The 20804-nt window shown below is 42.4% G+C and overlaps 1 protein-coding gene across 1 annotated transcript in view; it reads right to left on the bottom strand.

Annotated features, from left to right (window-relative positions):
- Positions 1-20804, bottom strand: part of PAPPA2 (pappalysin 2) — a 224310-nt gene that overhangs the window by 185647 nt on the left and 17859 nt on the right. Inside the window, exon 2 of the mRNA XM_019646831.1 lies at positions 5821-6892. Coding sequence (XP_019502376.1) covers positions 5821-6892 — 1072 coding nt within the window. The remainder of the gene's footprint in view (positions 1-5820; positions 6893-20804) is intronic.

Below are 20804 nucleotides of genomic sequence, written 5' to 3'. Positions count from 1 at the left end.
GAAAGAAAGAAAGAAAGAAAGAAAGAAAGAAAGAAAGAAAGAAAGAAAGAAAGAAAGAAAGAAAGAAAGAAAGAAAGAAAATGTTTGTAAGCATGCAGCTGTTTTTCAGATTCCTAGGCTTAAATTCTAGGAAGGGATCCCTAAGTGAAATCATCTGAGACAGGCTGGCATCTGGCCAGGGTACCAGGGCCAGCACCCCAACTCCTAGGAAAATGCCCAAGTATCTTGAACTTGAATGTAGTTGGAGACTAGGGTCTCTCCTAAAAATGTTCTAAGAGGAAATATTTTTAAACCAGACACACCACCTGGCTCACTCACAAGTCTGTCTATTTGGCTAAGAAATCACCATGAAAAGGAGAAAAACAACCTCTCCCTTCTCACCTGGGAAGGAAAGTTCACTGAGCCAGGTGAAGAGAGAAACTGTGGATTTCATTTACTCTCTTATATGGTGCCTTTTGGGATTGGGGAGAAACTGGCCTGACGGAAAATGAACAGGAGACCTTTCTATTTGTAGGAAACCATTCTGAGCTTACCGGTAAGGTGTTCTCTTATTTCTTCTCTCCTAGTCTCTTTGCCAGGTGAGATGAGTATGAGAAGGTGAGACCTGTCTTTTGAGAGTTCCCACTGCTTGTGTGTTTTGAAGTGGAGGGATTGAGATGTATTCTAGCTGTTGAGTTTTAAAGTTTATCTTCCATTTCTTTGCTCTCTGCCCTCTTCTAGCCTTACACTTATTTTCTCCACGTTATGTTTTTCTTGGCTGCAGGGAACTTTGAATCCCAACTTCAGACGAGACCTATAATGAAGCCTGGCTGATGTTTAACAGACCCGCCACTGCAGGGGCCCAGCAGAACCGTTCCTTTGCCTCAATAGCCACAGAGGGTAGGTGAGCAAAGCACAGCTAATCCCCAGCATCCAGGTCTGTGCAGCACCACGTTCTCCACTTGTTCCCTTTCATGTCACGTGCGCCTGCCCTCCTGCCCTGGGACACACACCCAGTAGGGTACAACTGCAGACACCACTCACTCCTGCAGGGCCCCTCCCAGCCCCCCTCTTGAGGACCCTTTTAGAGGGAAGTGGGCCATGTCCTAACATGTCTTTGTACAGTACTCCTTCTGCCCTCAAATGCCCCAGCAGCAAAATCTGAAGAATAAAGCAAAGAGACAGTGCATCACCAACACAGAGAGACCTTAGCCCACCGCAGGCTTCAGAAAACAAGGGCATCCCTTTGTCTGCTTCACAGCATGGTCTGACACTAAGTGATGGATGGCTTGCTTAAACTGGGCTCAGCCATTTGTTTTTATTTGGTTCTTTTTCTCTGCATGATAACAATATTATGAAATCTGACACATAGAAACCAAAACAGAGAGGCAAGCACACTGCTCGGGATTTGGCTGGAGCCTAAGCTCAACTCTGATGTGAAAAGGAGAGAAGGAACAAGGGGTGGAAAGTAGGTTCTGCAGCGGGGAACCCTTCGTCTCTGAGACATAATTTCAGAGAGAAAAACAGCAGAAACAGTTCATGACCAAAAAGAAGCTAAGGCCTGAAACGGTCAGGAGCTCTGGTTTCCCATTGGCAGAGAGAGTCGCTCAGCGTGGCCGCCTAGGATGCGCCACAAGGAATCGATGGCGTTTGTGATTTTACCGAGGTGGACTCTCAACCCCTGCCTTCTTCAGCTCTTGTGGACCATCTCTCAGGGAAGCTACCATGCAGGAATCGACATCTGGCCTATGTAGCCTTCCCAGCCCAAGCCAAGTTCCTCTATCTTAGCAATTCTGTTCAACTGGCTGGGTAATGTATCTATAATTCATATCTCCTGACCAGCCCCAAATCTGATAAATACTCGCCCTTTGATAGGCCCATCTGGGTTACAGATGTTTGATGCTTGACTCCTCAGGCTCTCTGCTCCTCTCAGAGTCTTTGGGATAGGAACGTCTTTGGGCTAGATTTCTGGTTTCTTGCTGGGGTGGGGAAAGGGGGAATGTTGAGTGGGATTTGAGAAATAAGGAGGATTGTTCATACCCCAAACATCATAACTGCATGTCAGTAATCTATCTATAGGTGCGCCCCCATTTCCCACTAAACTGTGACCTCCTGAGTGGTAGGATTCTGTGCCTGGCACACTCTGTTTGTTCAATAAATGTCTGGCAAAACATTTGTTGAGGTTGGATTCCCTTCAGAGTCACAATATAATGGAATTGTAAGTTTGAGTTCTGTGATTTAATTGTAATAACAGGATGTTGCATAGGGGTAATTTAGTTCAGAAACAAGCAAGAACTACACCACGTCACAAGCCCTCACGGAATCCCAGAGATCTATGTCTCCATGAATCCAAAGTCCTTTCCAATGATCCAAGCCGTGGAGCAGAAAAGCAGTCTACACCCCATGCTCTGCTTTTAGTGCCTCAGCCTGTCCTTAGACCCAAGAAATTTAGATAAAATTACTAAACCCCTCCATTAAGTTGTTAGCACTTACTCTTTATATATTCTTTCTACTTGTCCCTCTGCTTAGCTTACTGTATCTGGCATGTCATAGGAATAATTGTTTTTCAAAATATTGTTCTTGCCAATAAGAGTTATTAAAAACACTGAATATTTTTAACCCTAAAAATTTTGAACAAGTAATACATGGCAGAGGATGAGGCAGGAGGGGAATCCTATAATGAAATAAATATAAGGGAATTGGGAAAGAGAAAACCTCTCCTCTCCATAGAAATCTTCAGGTTTCTTCCTCAAAAAGAGGAGATTCATAGATATTTTTCATTTTTTAGTTCATCATAAGTGTAAACGTAAAAGTTAGGTTCCTACTGTGAATAAGCTCTAGACCCTTGAGGAAATCCTGCAACATGAAAGAGAAGAATTAAGGAAAAGAAAAGGAAAAAGAAAACTTGACTACAGATCAATCTGATATAGTGCATAAAAAAATTCAGAATGGATCTCATTTTTAGCATCAAAAACGGCTGCATCCTTAAAATAAAAATAGATTAATACAGAAAGTCAAATAATAACAGTCTTAAAACTATGATTGCTAAAATAAAAACAATTCAATGGGAGAGCTGGAAAATAAACTCAAGGAAAATTCTAAAAAATAATAACAAAATAACAAGGAGATAGATCATATGAGAGGAAAAAGATAGAGAATATATTCAGGGTTCTATCTTTAGAAGATTCAGGGTGGAAAAAGAGAACAGAGAAAACTAAATTTAAAAAAAATCAAAGTAATAATTTAATAGAACTTGACAGAAGTGAGGGCCATTGAGTGTTGAAATCGAAAGGACCACTGAGTGTCCAACAAAAGCAGAATAAAAGGCCAACCCTAAAAAATATACATCATAATATCCCTAAAATAACAAGCTTAAGATTCTAAACAATTTTTAAAAGAAAAAAATTTCCACCTCTAAAAATACACACAACTATTAGAGTAGAAGCTAGAGACAATTAATACATTTCTTCAAAAGTCTGAGAGATAATGTTTTACAACCCAAATTTTACGCCAAGACAAACTATCAGTATTGTGTAAAGGCAAAATAAAAACATTTTGGGTAACGCATTTTCAGAAGAAGTTACCTAAAACACCCTTTCTTAGAAAGTTACTTAAGGATGTTTTCTAGTAAAATAAGGTCGTAAATTAAGATATTCATGCAATTTAGGACACAGTGGCTCCAATTTAAAAAAAAAGCAGTAAATAGATGTTCCAAGATGACAACTGTGCAGCAGATCTAAAGATAAATGGTCAAGACTGAAAGTGGAGAGTAAAAGAGAATGAACTAGAAGGGAGAACTCCCAAGTATTTAAAAACAAAGACATTAGATATATTAAAAAAGAAGAGGAGGAGGAGGAAGGAAGGAAAGAAGGAAGGAAGGAAGGAAGGAAGGAAGGAAGGAAGGAAGGAGAGGAAGAAAAGAGGGAGGGAAATAAATTAAAAAGGGAGGGAGGAAATAGAGACTCAAGGAGCAGAGGGAGAGTAGGAAGAAACTATGCCATAAAAAATATATAATAATAGAATAGTTTGTTCTGCAACAAAAATATATTTCATATTCATGATATTGTATTTGATTCAACTAAAAATAGTAAAATAACTATATTAGACAGATGGAGGGGACCGGGAGGGAACAATGAAAGAGCTAAAGTCTCATCTTTATCATAAGAGCAAGCCAACACATAATGTTTAAAACTGATGAATCAGGTAATAGAATATTTGGAGTTACAGGGGTAATCGCAAGAACAGACAGGTAAAATAATTAAATATGGGAACAAAGCTAAAGAGTGAAAAAGGATGGGAAGAGTTAAGCAAGGGACTATCATTTTTTTCTTACTTATTTTCGTACAATTTGATATTTTAAACCATGAATGTTACCTTGATGTAAATATTTTTAACTATCAAAAAGTGTACATAGTTCATTTGATTCCACAAAGTGAGTTTTGCATGCAGGGGTAAAAAGATTTGAAATACTTCTGGGTCTACAGAGAAAAAGGGATGAGTTACCATGGCAACTCTGCAGGCAGTCAGTGGAATAAGTTATAAGGGCAGTGGCAGTAGGGATTTAGAGAGATAAAGAGCCACACTCAGGAGAACGGTGCCCGGGTACCTTGAAAGACAGCTCTCTCAGTCAGGGCAGTGAGCTGTTGTAATTAACTAGCAGACAAATGAGAAAAAGCCCAGATTCTCCTTTCTTTTTGGAGATCCTAAGAGTTGCCAACCACTGCTATTAGTGAGGTTTAGCTTCTGCTTAGGGTTATCAAAATCTAAAAACCAAACTCAAACAGAATCTTTCCTGTGTGAATATTTCTGGTAATGTGATCAGTTCCTGCGTATTATTATGTAGACAAAGGCTTCCCATCGGTCAGCTCTAATGATGACAATATTAACTAATGCTATTGGGTTGTCGGAAAAGTCATGACGTATTTTTTTCTATGTCTTTCGTTGCAAAAATGTGTCATGGCTTTTCCGACAACCCAATAGTTTAGAACTATTTTTATGCATTGAAAACTTTAGTTACCAAGCATTTTCCTGTGCTTTCTTTCATTTGATTCACAAAACAACCCTAGCATATAGGTAACAAAGTATTATTGCAATCATCCGCATTTTACAGACAAGACGTCTGTGTTTCAGACAGTGACTTGCACAACTTGCATAGCTCATTAAGTAGTAAGGACTCTAGAATTCAACTGCATCCCCTTATTCCCAATCTTACACTCAATCCTTGACATCACATGCCAGAACTATTGTCCAACCTATTCATTGGTGTTAACTTACTGCCCACACACAGGGACACCATGAATTTCTATGCAAATTGTGACCAACAAACACAAAGGCAGCCATCTAGGTGTCCGGTTGGAGCTGAGATCCAGCACTCCCACCTCCCACCAACACTACACCCTAGTTCGAATGTGAACCTTTTTATAAACACTATAACAGTATAACACTACAGGAAGAGCGCTCATGGATAACTGCTGCAGAATAGCTTCTATCTAGGTAAACCTTCTTTATTCTCTGGGGTGATCCCCTGGCTTCCTCCGTAGGCTAAGCTGTCCAGGTGCCTCAAGCACTTGGTACATATGTCTTCAGGTGCATTTCAGCTATGGACACAGCTATCTGCTCCACAGATAGAGTTCTGTGAGCGCTGTCTCTTGTCCTAGTCACCTCTGTGTCACCAGTTACTGAACACAATGCCTAGTACTTCACAAAAGCACAGTAACGTCTAGTGGGTGATGGAGATCTTATTGGGAGGCTGTGTGTACCATCTTTTGTCTCCAGAATCAGAAAAAACAATGCTAGAAACGCACGCTTTCATCAGGGCCCCCGAAGCCCTAAGTCCCTTACCTCTTGGGTGAGTCAGGGTCGAAGCAGGTCTTGTGCACATCAGCCACCTCAGGGTCACAGCAGTCCCCATCGTCAAAGTCATTCAGCATGTTGTTGCACTCCACGTGGCAGAGCCCGTCCCTGCGGTTCCAGGAGTAGCACCGGCCCTGCAGGCGGCAGTCGCCCCCGTCGTAGCCCGTGAGCGGGTGCTCACACTCAGGGTCACAGTGGTCATTGCCGATCTTGCTGGGCTCACAGTTGACCAGCACAGCCCGGTGGCGCAGGGTGGAGTTGTGGACCCGGTGCACGCTCAGCTGCCACGTGATGTTGTAGCGGCCAAAGGCTTCATTCAGAGCCTCGTGCTGCCGGCTGATCTGCTCCTCACTCACGGTGGGGTTCAGGCCCTCATCGTCGCAGATGTTCACCACCTGGTAGCGTATCGCCTTCTCCCCCCGAAGGGGCCAGTGCCCGTTGTACTGGGAGATCAGTTCTACGTTGTCACAAGCCGTTTGCCCACAGAGTGGGGGCTGCAACGGTGACAGGATCTCCGGCTCTGGCTCAAAGCCCTGGAGAACCTCGAGCTGTGGGTACCTCTCATCTCTAAAGGGGGCCCACTGTTCTTCCAGGGGCTCAAAACTGGCTGTCAGGATCAGGGTGGTCAGCTCCTCCCCCATGCTTGGATGCTGAGGACTGTGCTGCAGGTGGCTTTGTGACAGGGCCGTTGACCACAAGACCAGCGTGCCCAGGTGTCCACGGAAATAGCGCCCTTTCTCAGAGCTATCTCCACCCAGAAGCAAAGAGCGGCAAGATGCCATGAAGTGGCTGTTCAATGGACCAGACTGGTCTAGACTACTAGCCACCTGAGTGCCATCCACATACAGGGCCATACGCCGGCCATCGTAAGTGGCTGCCACGTGTGTCCACGTGCCTGGTTGGTAGCGACTGCGGCCAATCACAATCGTGGCTTTCTTCACGCGGTCGGTGCGAAGGGAGAAGAAGAAGCGAGGATCTTCCCTTCCGATGTCCTTCCCTGAGCGGATCCCCAGGGCCCAGCCCTTGTCACTGACTGTGTGGGAGCAGTTATCAAACACACCTGGGAAAGAGGGAAGAATCGAGGGGAGAAATACCAGATGCAAAGAGGAATGGAGAAAGGGAGAAGAAAACACATGTGAATAGCAAGAACGGAGACTTTTAATGAGAAAAAAATTAAGTGACACCGATTTCCCACCTGAGATGCCTGTCCAGTACCCTGTATCAGCCCGCTCTGGCAACATCTACCACTAAAAGGAATCTGATTTGAGATTCCATCAAATTTAACTCATTTTAATGTTTTTAAATAACCAAATTGGAAGCTGTAAAGGAGATATCTAATGCAAGTGGCAACCATCCTCTGGCACTTTGTCACAAATGCTCCTTATGCTGACTGTGAGCCCATGCTTTCTCTCCCTGATCCTTGTCCCTTTCCTTTGCCAGCCCGTTATTCCCTCCAGTGTCTCTCTAAGGGCCAGGACACCCATCCACAGAGAACAGTTGTTCCCAGAGTAGACAAAATGGCATTGCCCCACAGTCTTAGACAGAAAAATCACTCAAGTCCGTTATAAGAATGACTGTTCTATAGCCAATCGTGCCCACCACAGTACAGACTGGCACTTTCCCAGATGGGTGGAGGTCCTCACCACGCTACCTCATCACGTTGCTCACTGCAGGCACAAGGCTATTAAGTCCAACTGAATGAACAAAGGAACACCTGTAGCTAACTAGCTGTTTAATAAGTTGGAATCCGGAATGAGTAGTAAGATCATATATAACACGGCCACGGACGAAAGAGGAATCCTGAAGGCAGTTGGTCATGAACCCACCATCTCCTCCCAGTAGTCTCCGCTAACATATAGCTCCTTTCCTCTAATCTGGAGGAGGTGAATGGACAATTATTTTATTCTCTCCTCCCTTAAAACGGAATAAACCAGTCTACAGTTAGGCTGAATTGCAGTCTGTGCTCAAAGAGTTATCCCCAATAGTCAATCCATAATCTGAATGATCCAAGCTCAACCCCATAGCTGGTAAGAAGAGAATCATGCTTGGTTACTAGAAGGGCTGTCACTCTACTAAACCACAAAGGGTTCGCATTTCGTCTCACTCTCATGCTCCTCCTGGTAAAAGGAGCTCCACTTGGAATCAGTGATTTCCGTTCATCGAACATTTACAGAACACTCCATTCATGCCAGACACAGACATGCTTCTCAGCTTTGGAAGAAAAGGTCGTCTTTGCCCTTGAGGAGTCTCATGAGGAAGTGAGAAATATTGGAAATTACTTCAATACAATATCAAAACTCCGATCAAGGGCTATATAGGGGAGTAAAATCAGGCCTGAATCTCAACCCATATTTCAGACAGGATTTCCTGAGGGGATGAAAACCTACTCCTGAAGAGTATATAAGAGGTGACCAGGCAAAAGAATTGCAGGAGATCAATCTACATATTCGGGACAGCTGGGACAAAGGTACCTGGGGTGAAACAGGTCAAGATAGTTCTTTATACCACAGTAAGGAGCTTGGGCTGTCTAAATTATGAAATATGTGGAGGATTTTGTACATTTTGCCAAATGCCTCTGATATCCTGGGAGCACGCAGAGTAACTGTAGCATAGAACTTACTATGGTTATGGGCCTTGCATTGCATACTAGGTCCAACTGCAATTAAGACATCTAAGAAAATTTCCAAAGCTTGCAGATGGACAAAGGTGGCACAAGAAATACATGAATACCACAAGAGGACCCATGCGCTCATTGCTCAGTAGATATTTATGAAGCAATATGAGCTGCCAACCTCAGTACTTGGTGCTAGGGATTTCTATATGGATCATGTGATTTTTTGACATCATGGAGAGCTCAGTACAGTGCAGAAGATAAAGCCTATTAAATAACTATAATGAAATATGCTGCCTGTTGGAAATATAAGTAGCTTATGGGAACAGCAAAAGAACCTCTTTATTAAAATATGGATATAATATGGCAGAAATTCTCCCTAAAGTGACTAAACATCAACTTTCCAGCACTGACCCATCCTGTTAATAATTTGATTCCTAGAAAACATCACCATCCAATTCTGCCCATGAAAGTAGGACCACATTGATTATCAGTCAGAATGTCTGGGGGAGTTAGGGGATGTAAAGCCAAAGAAATCCCAGATGAAAGGTTCTGCCAGTTCACCCAGAAATATTTACTGCAAGATTTCTTAGAACCTGCATTTATATAAAATATTCACTTCACTAAGTCTTCTAAACTGGGATACAGTGTTCTTTTTATATATATTTTTCCCTTCACTTCTTAGCACATAACTCTCCCATTTATGTAGTACTTGAGTTTTCCAAAGCAATTTATATAAAGTATCACTTAACCAGTAAAGCTATCCTATGAGCTAAGCAAGAGTATCATTAGCAGCCTCATTATATCAATGAAGCTACTGAGGCTGTGAGTGGTCTGGTGTCAGGCTGGGTGGCAGAACTGAACCCAGGAATGTTTTCTGTGGTGGAGTAGAGCACAGTGCATGGTGGCTACAAGCATGAGCAAGCCTAACGCTCCTGTCCCTAGTCTGCCACTTACATGCTATGTGACCTCGGAAAACTCATATCATCTTGCTGAGCCTCAGTTTACTCATTTGCAAATTGTACCTGTCAAAACAAATCTGTCCATCACTGGACCATAAGCTGAGATCACAGACCTACCTCATGAGGTTGTTGTAAGAATTGAATAAAAGAACACAGGTGACGGATCTGAGCACACTGCCTAACTCATACAAAGTTATTAATAAGCATTGACTATGATGCTGAAAAGGTGTTTGATAATGAGATAGCAAAGAGAAGGACAAATTAAATATAAACCAGTGTCATGCTGGTAAATGTTCAACAACTGGTCCTCTGAAGAAAAAAAAGAAAAAGGCCTGATTTGTATAGCATTTGCCAATTTCTGTGGTATAAATGTTCCTCCAATGGCCAATTTTAAGTTACCAATATGATGTCAGTGAACATGGGGTTTGGAAGAGACATGTACCGTCGGCTCTGGTGAGCCAGCCTGAGCCAACTCCACCACTACGAAGGCTAGAAAGGAAAGCAGGTGCAGACCACCAAGCGTCTCCTTCTCCCTCTGGCTATTAAAGTACAGGTGGCCACTTTACTGACGATCTGACCTGATTTTTTATCATTTAAAGAATGTACTGTATTTCCCCATATAAAAGACACTCCCATGTAGAAGATGCACCTTAATTTTGGGGCCCGAAATTTGAAAAAAAATGTATTAAAGTTATTGAACTCAAGTTTTATTCATCATAAAATTCATACAACNCAAGGAGATAGATCATATGAGAGGAAAAAGATAGAGAATATATTCAGGGTTCTATCTTTAGAAGATTCAGGGTGGAAAAAGAGAACAGAGAAAACTAAATTTAAAAAAAATCAAAGTAATAATTTAATAGAACTTGACAGAAGTGAGGGCCATTGAGTGTTGAAATCGAAAGGACCACTGAGTGTCCAACAAAAGCAGAATAAAAGGCCAACCCTAAAAAATATACATCATAATATCCCTAAAATAACAAGCTTAAGATTCTAAACAATTTTTAAAAGAAAAAAAATTCCACCTCTAAAAATACACACAACTATTAGAGTAGAAGCTAGAGACAATTAATACATTTCTTCAAAAGTCTGAGAGATAATGTTTTACAACCCAAATTTTACGCCAAGACAAACTATCAGTATTGTGTAAAGGCAAAATAAAAACATTTTGGGTAACGCATTTTCAGAAGAAGTTACCTAAAACACCCTTTCTTAGAAAGTTACTTAAGGATGTTTTCTAGTAAAATAAGGTCGTAAATTAAGATATTCATGCAATTTAGGACACAGTGGCTCCAATTTAAAAAAAAAGCAGTAAATAGATGTTCCAAGATGACAACTGTGCAGCAGATCTAAAGATAAATGGTCAAGACTGAAAGTGGAGAGTAAAAGAGAATGAACTAGAAGGGAGAACTCCCAAGTATTTAAAAACAAAGACATTAGATATATTAAAAAAGAAGAGGAGGAGGAGGAAGGAAGGAAAGAAGGAAGGAAGGAAGGAAGGAAGGAAGGAAGGAAGGAAGGAGAGGAAGAAAAGAGGGAGGGAAATAAATTAAAAAGGGAGGGAGGAAATAGAGACTCAAGGAGCAGAGGGAGAGTAGGAAGAAACTATGCCAGAAAAAATATATAATAATAGAATAGTTTGTTCTGCAACAAAAATATATTTCATATTCATGATATTGTATTTGATTCAACTAAAAATAGTAAAATAACTATATTAGACAGATGGAGGGGACCGGGAGGGAACAATGAAAGAGCTAAAGTCTCATCTTTATCATAAGAGCAAGCCAACACATAATGTTTAAAACTGATGAATCAGGTAATAGAATATTTGGAGTTACAGGGGTAATCGCAAGAACAGACAGGTAAAATAATTAAATATGGGAACAAAGCTAAAGAGTGAAAAAGGATGGGAAGAGTTAAGCAAGGGACTATCATTTTTTTCTTACTTATTTTCGTACAATTTGATATTTTAAACCATGAATGTTACCTTGATGTAAATATTTTTAACTATCAAAAAGTGTACATAGTTCATTTGATTCCACAAAGTGAGTTTTGCATGCAGGGGTAAAAAGATTTGAAATACTTCTGGGTCTACAGAGAAAAAGGGATGAGTTACCATGGCAACTCTGCAGGCAGTCAGTGGAATAAGTTATAAGGGCAGTGGCAGTAGGGATTTAGAGAGATAAAGAGCCACACTCAGGAGAACGGTGCCCGGGTACCTTGAAAGACAGCTCTCTCAGTCAGGGCAGTGAGCTGTTGTAATTAACTAGCAGACAAATGAGAAAAAGCCCAGATTCTCCTTTCTTTTTGGAGATCCTAAGAGTTGCCAACCACTGCTATTAGTGAGGTTTAGCTTCTGCTTAGGGTTATCAAAATCTAAAAACCAAACTCAAACAGAATCTTTCCTGTGTGAATATTTCTGGTAATGTGATCAGTTCCTGCGTATTATTATGTAGACAAAGGCTTCCCATCGGTCAGCTCTAATGATGACAATATTAACTAATGCTATTGGGTTGTCGGAAAAGTCATGACGTATTTTTTTCTATGTCTTTCGTTGCAAAAATGTGTCATGGCTTTTCCGACAACCCAATAGTTTAGAACTATTTTTATGCATTGAAAACTTTAGTTACCAAGCATTTTCCTGTGCTTTCTTTCATTTGATTCACAAAACAACCCTAGCATATAGGTAACAAAGTATTATTGCAATCATCCGCATTTTACAGACAAGACGTCTGTGTTTCAGACAGTGACTTGCACAACTTGCATAGCTCATTAAGTAGTAAGGACTCTAGAATTCAACTGCATCCCCTTATTCCCAATCTTACACTCAATCCTTGACATCACATGCCAGAACTATTGTCCAACCTATTCATTGGTGTTAACTTACTGCCCACACACAGGGACACCATGAATTTCTATGCAAATTGTGACCAACAAACACAAAGGCAGCCATCTAGGTGTCCGGTTGGAGCTGAGGTCCAGCACTCCCACCTCCCACCAACACTACACCCTAGTTCGAATGTGAACCTTTTTATAAACACTATAACAGTATAACACTACAGGAAGAGCGCTCATGGATAACTGCTGCAGAATAGCTTCTATCTAGGTAAACCTTCTTTCTTCTCTGGGGTGATCCCCTGGCTTCCTCCGTAGGCTAAGCTGTCCAGGTGCCTCAAGCACTTGGTACATATGTCTTCAGGTGCATTTCAGCTATGGACACAGCTATCTGCTCCACAGATAGAGTTCTGTGAGCGCTGTCTCTTGTCCTAGTCACCTCTGTGTCACCAGTTACTGAACACAATGCCTAGTACTTCACAAAAGCACAGTAATGTCTAGTGGGTGATGGAGATCTTATTGGGAGGCTGTGTGTACCATCTTTTGTCTCCAGAATCAGAAAAAACAATGCTAGAAACGCACGCTTTCAGCAGGGCCCCCGAAGCCNAGAGAAAAACTTCCAGTTATAAGGTAAATAAGTCCTGGGGATGGAATGTATAACATGACTCTAGTTAACACTGAGGTTTGGTATATTTGAAAGTTGATAAGAGAGTACATCCTAAAAGTTCTCAGCACAAGGAAAACAACTCTTTTTGGTTTTTTTAATCTATATAAGACCATGGATATTAACTAAACTTACTGTAGTAATCATTTTATAATACATCAAGTCGTTATTCTGTATACCTTATACAGTGCTATATTTCAATTATACTCATTCTGATCCAAATTGTAGAAAATAACATATATGTGCTTATTTTCACAAGTGCAGATTCAGGGGGAAAAGATTTAATTTTTATAGTTAACAAGTTTTCTGCGATAAACAATCTCTCTCAATCAGTCCTGTCATCTGTAAAACGAAACTGATAGTGATAGTGACTTCGTTTGAGATCAAATACAAGTAAAGCATGATCATGGTAAAGATTCCAACAATATAAGCCATTATTAAGGAATTTTTATCTTGTTTGCAGTTGTATCTCCAATCCTACAGTGGAGTCTCACACATAGTAGATACTCAATAAATATTTGTTGACTAGACTAATTAAGAATTATACATTGCATGTAAAGCATTGGTAAAATTAAAATCAGGTACGAACATGTCAGTTGGAATAGATCACATAGGACATTGAACAAGAGTTAAACCGGTTCTGACTTTACACGCTGGATGACAAATCAGGAGATAGGACATGGCCGATGGTGTCCTACCCAGATGTGTTTGTTAGAAAATTGCAATGATGATGTTAGAATATTGGAATAATTAATGATAATGTAAGGACAGAAATAAGCTAGTAAATAGTACACCAACTATTTCCATTTCTATATAGCAACAGAAATAACCTGGAGGTTATTTAAAGGAATTCTGCACTGCTTGGAAAAGTCTAGAAAGCAAAGAGCTTGGGCCACTGTGAAGCCTAGAGCTGTGAGGACACTGGCCCGGCTCTGCCATTGACCTGAAATAAGTCTGAGGAAGCAGAAGTTTCATCCCCAAGGAAGCTTCCTTCATCACTGCAGCCAAAAGCAACATGACTCTAGGCATCGGTCCCCCACTGCCTGGGCGGTTAGCTATTTACTTGCTGAAGAGGTCATCACAGGAGTCAGAAAAAGGCTACCTGGATAGCCAAGCTGAAGTTCTGTGCGCCTTCCAGAGAGGGTGGACAATGCCTTCAGGGGCCTCAGGAGGCTCCCCCAAGACGACCCTGCCTAATTCCCAGATTTCCAAGACCTGTATCCAGACCCACAAATGGCCAAGGGGAGCCAGGCCAGCAGCCAACTGAGAATCAAGGAGGTGGTTAATACTCTTCTAGTGTATTGAGCAGACGTGGAGTGAGATCCACTAGACCAGTGGTGTCAAACTGGTGGTCCATGGGCCGCATGCGGCCCTCGAGGTAATTTTTTGTATACTCGTCTTCAGTAGTTAAAGGGTTAACGAAGGAATTGTGTGTATGGTGTTGCCTCGATCTACCCTAAGCGCTATTTTCTTCATAACAATTTTTTCTATTTTCATTTTATTTCAGAGCATTGTGGGCCACAAAAAATTACCTTGAGGGCCGCAAGCGGCCCGTGGGCCGCCAGTTTGATTGACACCCCTGCACTAGACCAACCACACTTAATAACCTTATGACCTTGAGCAACATTGAGAGACTCTNAAAAATAGACAAATAGATTAATGGAACAGAGTAGAGACTGCAAAAATAGACCCCCATGGGTACAGTCAACTGATCTTTGACCAGGAGCAAAAGCAATACAATGGAGCAAAGATAATTTCTTCAACAAATGGTCATGGGACAACTGAAAATTCACTTGTAAATCATCATCATCATCATCATCATCATCTAGACACACATCTTAATCCTTCACCAACATTAACTCAAAATAGATCATAAATATAAAATGCAAAACTATAAAACTCCCAGAAGACAACACAGGAGGAAACCTAAATGACCTTGGGTATAGTGATCGCTTTTTAGCTACAACACCAAGACACTCTCCATAAAAGATATAATTTATAAGCTGGACTTGATTAAGAGTAAACACTATTGCTCTGCTAAAGCCACTATCAAGAGAACTAGAAGACAAGCCACACAGACTGGGAGAAAACACTTGCAAAAGATATATCTGATCAAGGACCATTATCCAAAATATATAAAGGACCATATATCTGATAAAGGATTGTTAATCCAAAATATATAAAGAACCATTAAAACTTAACAATAAGAAAACAACTCAATTTCAAAATGGGCCAAAGACTATAACAGACATCTCACCAAAGAAGATATACAAGCAGCAAATAAACATATGAAAAGGTGCTCCATATCATAGGTCATCAGGGAACTGCAAATAAAAATAACAGTGAGACACCACTGCACACCTATTAGAACAGCCAAAATCCAGAACACTGTCAGCACCAAGTTCTGACAAGGACGTGGAGCCACAGGAACTCTCATTCATCGCTGGTGGGAATGCAGAATGGGACAGCCACTTTGGAAGACAGCTTGGCAGTTTCTTACAAAACTAAACATATTCTTACCATTCAATCCAGCAATCACGCTCCTTGGCATTTACCCAGAGGAGTCAAAAACTCTGTCTATGCAAAAATCTGCACATATTTGGAGCAGCTTCTTCATAATTGCCAAATCTTGAAAGCAACCAACATGCCCTTCTGTAGGTGATGGATGAATACACTGGCATATCCAGACAATGGAATATTATTCAATACTAAAAATAAATGAACTATCAAGCCATGAAAAGACAAGGAGGAAACGTAAATGCATATTACTCAGTGAAAGAAGCCAATCTGAAAAGGCTACGTACTGTAGGATTCCAACTATCTGACATTCTGGAAAAGGCAAAAGTATGAAGACAATAAAATGATTAGGGGTTGCCAGGGGTGGGCAGAGAGAAATGAATAGGGACAGTGAAAAGAATCTGTATGATATACTGATGGATATATGTCGTTTTGCCTTTGTCCAAACCCGTAGAATGTACAACACCAAGAGTTGGCCCTCAAGTGAACTATAAACTTTGAGTGATTATGATGTGTCAAAGTATTTTCATCCTTGGTTAAAAAAAAAATGGTACCACTCTGGTGAGTGATGTTCATTGTAGGAGGCTATGTGTGTGTGGGAGCAGGGCATACGTGGGAAATCTCTGTACCTTCTTCTCAGTTTTGTTGTAAACAAAAATATGGCTCTAAAAAAATTAAGTTCTTAAAAAAGGTTGTGGGCAGGGGAATAAATGGTGCCTCCACCCTGGGTTTTGAGCCTTTATATTATCTGTGTTGAGCACCCAGCGGCCAACTGTGCCTGTGAAATAACCTCCAGCCCAGATCTGCTCTTCAGCGTCCTTCAGCCAGAAACTGGGATCACAGAGCAGCCTGCACAGCTCATCACACGCTCTCAGGGGGGCCCCCAGCCCTGCTCCCCATCTCCATCAAGCAGGAGCAAGATGGACTTTGTCTCCGAAGAAAATGACCAAATCCCCACATTTAGGAGACTTCTCTTTCTTCTCAGTCTAGCAGAGTGAAGCTGACAAAAGCAACACAGTCTAAGCCAACACATTATATGTGGTCAAACTCTGAGCTTGTGCAACATTGAGATTTTTATAACTTTGGATGTACATGTGATAGAAGCAAACACGTTATAACTGTTGTTTACTCATCAAAGCCACATTCTTGGGAGGAACAGAGGGATCAGATCATCAATATGATTTATGGAATCACTCAACACCAAACTGAACAATGATAGCCCATGGGTTAGAAAAAAAATCAGATCGACTGATGTAACTCGAAAAATGGTGGTGGTATTGAAGCCAAACATTTGGACTATGTCATCTTCAAACTTTTAAGAGTCATTCTTTTAGCTCTTGCTTGGAACTGGCTTCCATTATGCATCGATGTTTACTAAATTGAACCTTACATTGTATTTAAGTTTGGAGAGAAAGGGGGAATAAATTGAGGGAGCCCTTCTTGTTCATTCTATTCCTGCTCTCAACTCCAAAGCTCTTATTTAGAGACCCTGGGTAGCTCCACACAGCTTTATCTTCTCCTGTGGGTCTTCAAGAAACATCATTTGTATGCAGCCTCTGCTATTATCAGCTGCAAACGTTTTAAATTAATAGAGTTAACTTCCCTCACGGAGAAAAGCCTTCTCTCAAAGTGGGCTACAGTCTCCCCAAGTGATTATGAAATATTCTAATAATGGTGAACATCATAGTTTGAGTGTTACAAACTGTTTAGTGAGGAAATTCTTAAATGTGGCCCCTGCAGGGAGGAATCCTGCTTCTTTCCATTTTTGGGGGGTTCTTTCTTTGTACCCAGGAGGTCTGCCGCTTATGCAAGGAAGCGATAAAGGGACTTAACCTACCTTTTATTAAATATCTTCTATGATTCAGATGCTGGATAAGTTGTCAGCCTTATTAAACCCTTTCAGAAATGTTCGAGCTGAATTTTACTATCCTCCCTCAGAGACCAAAACACTGAGGATCATAGAATTCAGGAAGATGTCCACAGTCTGACATGTAGGAAAGGCCAGAGACCCAGACTGAAACCAGGTCTGTTCAACCAAAAAATCCCATGCTCTTTCTACTCTGCTAAAATCCTTCAAATATTCTAAGTTGTTTGGGAGCAAGAAAAACAGTAAGGGCTGGTGAAGAAATCTGCAGGCCACTTCTGGAAGGTGCCTGGGTTCTGATTCTCATAAAACATGGACAGGCTAACATCCACTTCTGGGAATAGTTTGCAGAGAACAGGCTGGCTAGCCCAGTGGTTGTAGTTCCATGTCCCTAAGCGGACAGGCTGCCTCACTGAACATTTGGCAAAATTTCTGGGTGGCCCTACAGGGTTTTCTGTAACATGTAACACTCAATAATCAATTCTAGAGGAAGGGGAAGCTTCTTAGCCAAAGCCTGGCCCATGGACGAAGGTGGGAGAAGACTGGAGAAAGTGAAGAGCACGCAGCTGAAAACCCACTTCCAAGCCAGTGACTTCCATGTCCACTGGCCTTTCTCTTGGTTTCCCCACTAGGTGTGTATCTGGAGAAGTAGGGCTCTGTATTAGGAGGGAATGTAATGAAAAGGGAAGTGAGATGGTCCAGAAAGGAGCACCTCCCGCCTTGCAACAGATCTGATCAAACTGCCCTGATTGCTCATCTCCTTCCCTACTGGAATCTTCTGTCAGTTGGTTTTGACAGAATGAAGCCTTGTGACCATAATATCAGAGAAAGGGAACGATGCTTCAGTGGTGCTCCTGGCATCGTAATGCAGAGAGAAGCAGCACTCACCCCGGTAGTTATATAAGTCAGTATAAAGGGAGGAAAAAAAGAATCTTCTGAGAACTACCAGGAATCAACCTGTCCTTGGCATTCTCATTTTATGGCACTAACAGAGGAGAAAAGAGCATCGTATACCCTTTTCTTCCTCAAAGCAGAGGAGGGTCTGTGTTTCAGGAACATTATGTGAACTTATTTCAGTGTTGAAATAAATGGAAAAGCCAAAACATATCCCTGAGAGACTTTAGAGAAAGATGTAGTAAGACTTCCTTCTCCCACGTTATACCTCTCGAATTCCTGCTCTCTAGTCAACACGTCACTTTTCGAACACCAACCCAAGGACAGTCTTGGCCCCGTAAGGAATATCGTATCGCTCCCTCTGTCTGAAATAGTCCCATCTGGCACATCCTTCAAAACTTAGCCTTAATAGCACCTTGACCTTGAAGCCTTCCTCGGCTGCCCTAGTCCAAGGGATCTCAGCAGCATGCTGAGCCTCACGGTCCCACTGCTGTTTTCTTATCCAGCCAACAATATGAGGCTTCCTCAGTGATGCGAGCCTGTCTTAGACACCTGTGAATTTTCCATGCAGTCAAGGAAGGAACAGCTCCTAGCTCCTGCGTGGCACCCAGTCTGCTCCTGAGGTCAAACTGAGTCATGAGGGTCTTGACTCCCAGAAGGAGCGCTTCCCACCAGTCTTGGGGGCCCCCAATAACCCTGCAATGTCACCTGACCTACAGGAATGATGCAAAAGGGACCGAACATCCTCCACCGTGCAGCTACAGGCGCTTACGCTTTCCTATGACATAAGCTGTGCCCTTCCCCAGTCATCACCATAAGCTGCTTCCTTCTGGGTCCTATGCATGTCACTACAGTACATGTGGTCAAACTTTTTGAGAGCTTTTCTAAGCCCCATCCTGGAGGGAACACCTACCCATGGCAGAGTTTCACAGAGGAGATCATTTAACAACAGGCCAAGGAGGCAGAAGATAAAGTTCAGGCAGACATGCTGCCCTTGGCACAGTCACGGCCGAGAATCCTCACTTCCAGGAAAGCCCCATGGTTGTTCTCTGCACCTCCGGGAAGAGAACAGTCAGGGGTGAGAGGCCTGCTTCTCCAAGCAGGCCCGTCAACTTCCAGGAAGGTGAGTTTCTCTTCCACATAACAGAGGAGTCACGCACAGTGTCATCAGCTCTGGTAACTGAAAAAACATGCTGTGTGGTGCAAATTTGTTTTTAGGAGGCAAATGAGCTAAAAACGGGGCCAGGTTAGGTCATGACCATAAATCAAGCTGTTACAAGGCCAGGTCCTTTCTCAGGATGTTATGCCTGTGCCTCCCCACACGCGTCCATCTGCTGCCTTCTGCAGAACCACTTACCCGGCTCCCCATCCCCCCAATTCCCCCCTATCTCAGCGTGAGGGGAACAAAAGGCCCAGGAGGAGGAGATAGGCCATCCATCAAAGGCCATGCAACCTGGCAGAGCAGGGCTGTGTCAGCAGGAAGAGCAGGAGAGTAAAAAAAAGAAGGTTGGGAGCTGTTTCTCAGCGGCTCCAGATAACTTTCCTTAAAGACAGGATTAGGCCCAGCCTTTTATCTATGAGCCCAAGCTTTCTACACATTAGGCACGGAGAGGGGCAACGCTCCTGGGAACGAACGCGTCACGCGCGTCTTCCCAGCACATTTTTCAACCTCTCCTCACAGTCCACTCTCGTTTCCATCACGCTCTCAATCAGGTGCCAAGATGACAAAAATCTGGATGGGGGATGTCCCTAGCTTTCCAGAGGCCACCCATGCCAAGGGTGAGAGCCCATGAGGCAGATGTGCAGGGCTAGGAGAGGGCTTGCTGTATGGTTGCCTGAGAGAGCAGGAAAACTCCAAACAGCGAGGTGGGGAGTAAATGCAGAGAAGTGTACAAGCTCAGGAGAGGTGGCCCGTACATGACAAAGCATCCGCAAATGGTAGCTATCCTAAGAGTTATTATTGTTACCGATGGGGGAGGGGAGCTACAGCAAAAGCACCCCCACCCTCTACCCTTACTCAGTGGCACCTGCCTGGAGGTCAGGCTGAAAGTGCACACTGGCCTCCTGAAAGGCCAACCCGTAACTAGAGCCGTTCAGATTCGACTGCATAGGAACCCAGGGATCTGAGCAAACGCAGATTTGGCTTCTGCAGGGCTCAGGTGGCACCTGGAATGCTGCCAGAGGGGGTGTAAAGACATAAATGGGGAAACTCAAAAGAAAAGAAATCATTATTTGAAGTGTTCAGTCTCAAAGAAATGCAAACTTAGACAAGATAAAAATGTCTGTCTCTCATGCTAGCAAAGATGAAAACCATGATGGTCTGTAGATCTGGTGACATTCGGAGAACCAGGCACACTCATGCGCTGCTGGGAAGAGAGAAGATTGGAAAACCATTCTGGAGAGCCATTTGGCCACCATTTGCCAAGAATGTTCCCATTTTCCGACCCTGTCATTTCACTTCTGGGAATTATTGTAAGGAAATAATCTAAGACGTATGTTCACACACAAGGATTAAAAAAAATGATAATGACAGCATTACTTACAATAGCAAAACAGTACAGTCCATCCAAACAATAGGATACTACTCTGCCTTTAAAAATCACTGTTTTGGCGGGGGGGGGGGGG

Source organism: Hipposideros armiger, unplaced genomic scaffold (assembly GCF_001890085.2).
Source record: "Hipposideros armiger isolate ML-2016 unplaced genomic scaffold, ASM189008v1 scaffold_6, whole genome shotgun sequence".
NCBI lineage: Eukaryota > Metazoa > Chordata > Mammalia > Chiroptera > Hipposideridae > Hipposideros > Hipposideros armiger.
The sequence above is the reverse complement of the archived record's forward strand: the minus strand, read 5'-3'. Positions and strand labels throughout refer to the sequence as shown.